General features: G+C 36.3%; 1 protein-coding gene across 1 annotated transcript; it reads right to left on the reverse strand.

Moving 5' to 3' along the window:
- Window positions 1–2,152: 2,152 nt before the first annotated feature.
- LOC141685226 (uncharacterized) lies at window positions 2,153–2,578 on the reverse strand. The gene has a single exon (XM_074490339.1). It carries the CDS (start codon window positions 2,576–2,578, stop codon window positions 2,153–2,155), a length of 426 nt encoding a protein of 141 aa, XP_074346440.1.
- Between the last annotated feature and the right edge of the window lie 435 nt (window positions 2,579–3,013).

A 3,013-nucleotide genomic window follows, 5' to 3' on the forward strand; every position in this document is an offset into this window, starting at 1 on the left:
TAGGCATAAATTGGGGGAGATTGTTGGGAATATGTTGTGAACTTGATGATTACATTAACAAAACACCTTAGTAGATTTAACTTAGTGAAAAATGTAGCACTCGACGGGTGATCAAATATAGTCCCGACGGATGACTCAAATATATTCCCGACGGATGATGATTTGACATCCATCGAGTGAGTATCTTATGTAATAATAAGTATTATAACTCATTTCTGCAAACAACTTTGTATAGATTCTGTAGTAGAATATGAGTCATGTTGACTCTTATTAGATATGCAGAATAGGTTGATTAATTGTAAATATACGAAGTCTTGTAATTCTGCATAAGTGAAATGAAGTCAAGTGTCAAATAGCTACCCAACTGATGATCAACAAAGCTACCCGACGGATGAAAAGCATGTACCCGATAGATGACAAGCATGTTCCCGATGGATCATCAATTCAAATGTCTATTGACAGTGACAACACAGTCACATGCGTTGGGTGTTTGCAAAAGGAATGTGGCAGCCTGTTTAACAGGAAATGAAGAACAAAGAAGCATTACCATTTCCATGCAAGTTAAGAAGATTTTCAAAGATGCTGGAATAGAGTAGTGAAGCAGCATGGAGTTTGACTTTATAGTTTTATTTTATTATCCTGTCTTATTGCCATGTAAACTTGGTAGAAAAAGCTGTAACTGTTAAGAATTTCTCTGTAGTTTGTTTGTTCACTTGTAATGCAGCTGTGAGACAATTTGTTCTTCACAGAGTTCTTAATTCAATATATATATATATATATATATATATATATATATCTGGTGGATACTTTCAAATCCACCAGAAATTTTAAAGACTTGTGTTTTATTACTTTGTGTTTTTGATTTATTTAACTTGTGATTCCGCACCTTGCAAATCAAAACACTTATATATATAGTTTGAGTTTGAACATTTTATAGTTCAATAAAAAGTTTACTAGAATTACATTCAACCCCCCTTCTATAATTCTTGATGCATTGTTAGGGACTAACACTACTCTTATCAACTACATACGTCAAATACACCTCACATCCTTTCTGAATCAACTTCTTTGCTTGCATCGAGGTCAGGAATGGCTGAGTTTGCCTTTGGCCCTTGAATGTCACTTTCTTACCTTGAGGTATACTTATCCTTATAGTCTATTTGAGCATTGAAACTTGTCAGCCAATCCATCCCTAAGATCATGTCAAATTCGCCTAGTTGGAAAGGAATAAGGTTCGCAGGAAAAACATGTCCAGCTATCTCTATTGCACAATGAGGGCAGATATGATTTACAGATACTCTATCTTGATTAGCTAAAATAATGGATAAGTGTTCATGCATCAATTGGGTTTCACAATTTAACTTATCAACAAAAGACTTCGAAATAAATGACCTTGTGGCTCCTGAATCAATCAATACTTTAGCACTAGCAGCATTCAACGAAAGCGTACCTGACACCATATCGGAACTTTGAATTACATCCTTCACGTTCATGTTGAAAGTTCTTGCTTGAGCTGGATAAGTCAAAGCTGGATGATTTGAAGCTGATGCCATTTGAGGTTGATTAAAAGACATTGGGAATGATGAGGCTAGCTAAGAGTTGCTTGATTCATAGGGTAGGGTACAGTAGGCATTTGCAGCAATTGATTTTTACCCACTCCTTTGCATTCTCGTGACACATGTCCTACTTTCCCACACTTATAACACGTGATGTTGGCCTTCTGATTCTTACATTCATGAGCATAATGGCCCTTCACGTGACACTTGAAACTAACTACATTCTCCTTATTACAGATCCCCGTATGTCGCTTATTATCAATTTTAGATTTCGGAACTGATCCTTGTGGGGGGTTTCTATCCACTAGTTGATTGAGATCTCGTTTCTTGTGATCTATTCCCAAATTCTTTCTTCTTGAAGTTCCCGGATCCACTTTGAGGTTTAAGCCTTTGATTAGTTCTCTGATTCTGACCCTTGTAACTTGAGCCTTCTTCTCCCGTTTCAAATCTTCTTTTCTTGTTGCCTTTCTCCTTTTGATTTTGCTCACTCTCGCCTTCAATTACCATCACATTCTGAACCATTTCAGCATAAGTAGTCAACTCAAAAGCTGCCACACAACTCCTTAACCAAGACTTCAATCCCTGTTGGAACCTTTTTACCCTTCAGAATCAACATACTCTCCCATAAACCTAAAAAGTTCTGTAAACTTCTTCTCATATTCTCCAACTGTCATATTGTCTTGCTTCAACTCGAAGAACTTCATCTCCATTTGTGTTTGCATATAGCGAGGAAAATACGTATCCAAAAACATTCTCTTAAAGTTATCCCAAGTAATAACTTCAGCAGCTTTTAAAGCTTTCACTGTCTCCCACCAATAGTTCGATTCGCCTTTAAAAAAGTAAGTGGCATACTCCACCTTCTGATTTTTTCCAAAATTTGTTAAGGCAAAGGCCTTTTCCATCTCCTTAAGCCAAGCATGAGCTTCTACCGGGTCTTCAGTTCCTCTAAATTCTGGGGGTTTTATAGATTGTAATGTTTTGAAAGTAGTGACGTTTGCTGGGGGTGGTTGAGGTGGATGCATTTGTTGAAGAAGTTGTTGCTGTTAGGCTATAATAGTAGTTTGTTGGCGTACCAATTCGATAAGTTGTGCTATATCGGGGTTTTGGTTTTCTCCTTCATTTTCTTGGTTATTTGTAGGTCTTCATCGAGCTCTCTTAGGTGCCATTTTCTGAAATAAGAGTTATACAATTTGAGTGATACAAAATTAGGGTATTATTTGCAGTCATCATGGTATACAGTTTCCAATATAACAATAAAGGTGATGTATGGTTATAAGCAAGGAAATTTAAAAAAGAGCAAATATAGGAATCAAGGTGCATAATTGAATTTAACATAGTTCAAGTCAAAAGGTACGAATCACAAGGTACAAATACAAATATAGATCCGAATTAAAACAGTACGAGAGTCTAGAAATGGAAACGAATAACATAGTAATAAAAGAAGCAGCCTAATCCAA

Source organism: Apium graveolens, chromosome 9, assembly GCF_009905375.1.
Source record: "Apium graveolens cultivar Ventura chromosome 9, ASM990537v1, whole genome shotgun sequence".
Classification (NCBI taxonomy): domain Eukaryota; kingdom Viridiplantae; phylum Streptophyta; class Magnoliopsida; order Apiales; family Apiaceae; genus Apium; species Apium graveolens.

Bases quoted from the DNA above. Each gene is read 5' to 3' on its own strand.
- LOC141685226 (XM_074490339.1), bottom strand. From the start codon at position 2,578: ATGCATCCACCTCAACCACCCCCAGCAAACGTCACTACTTTCAAAACA.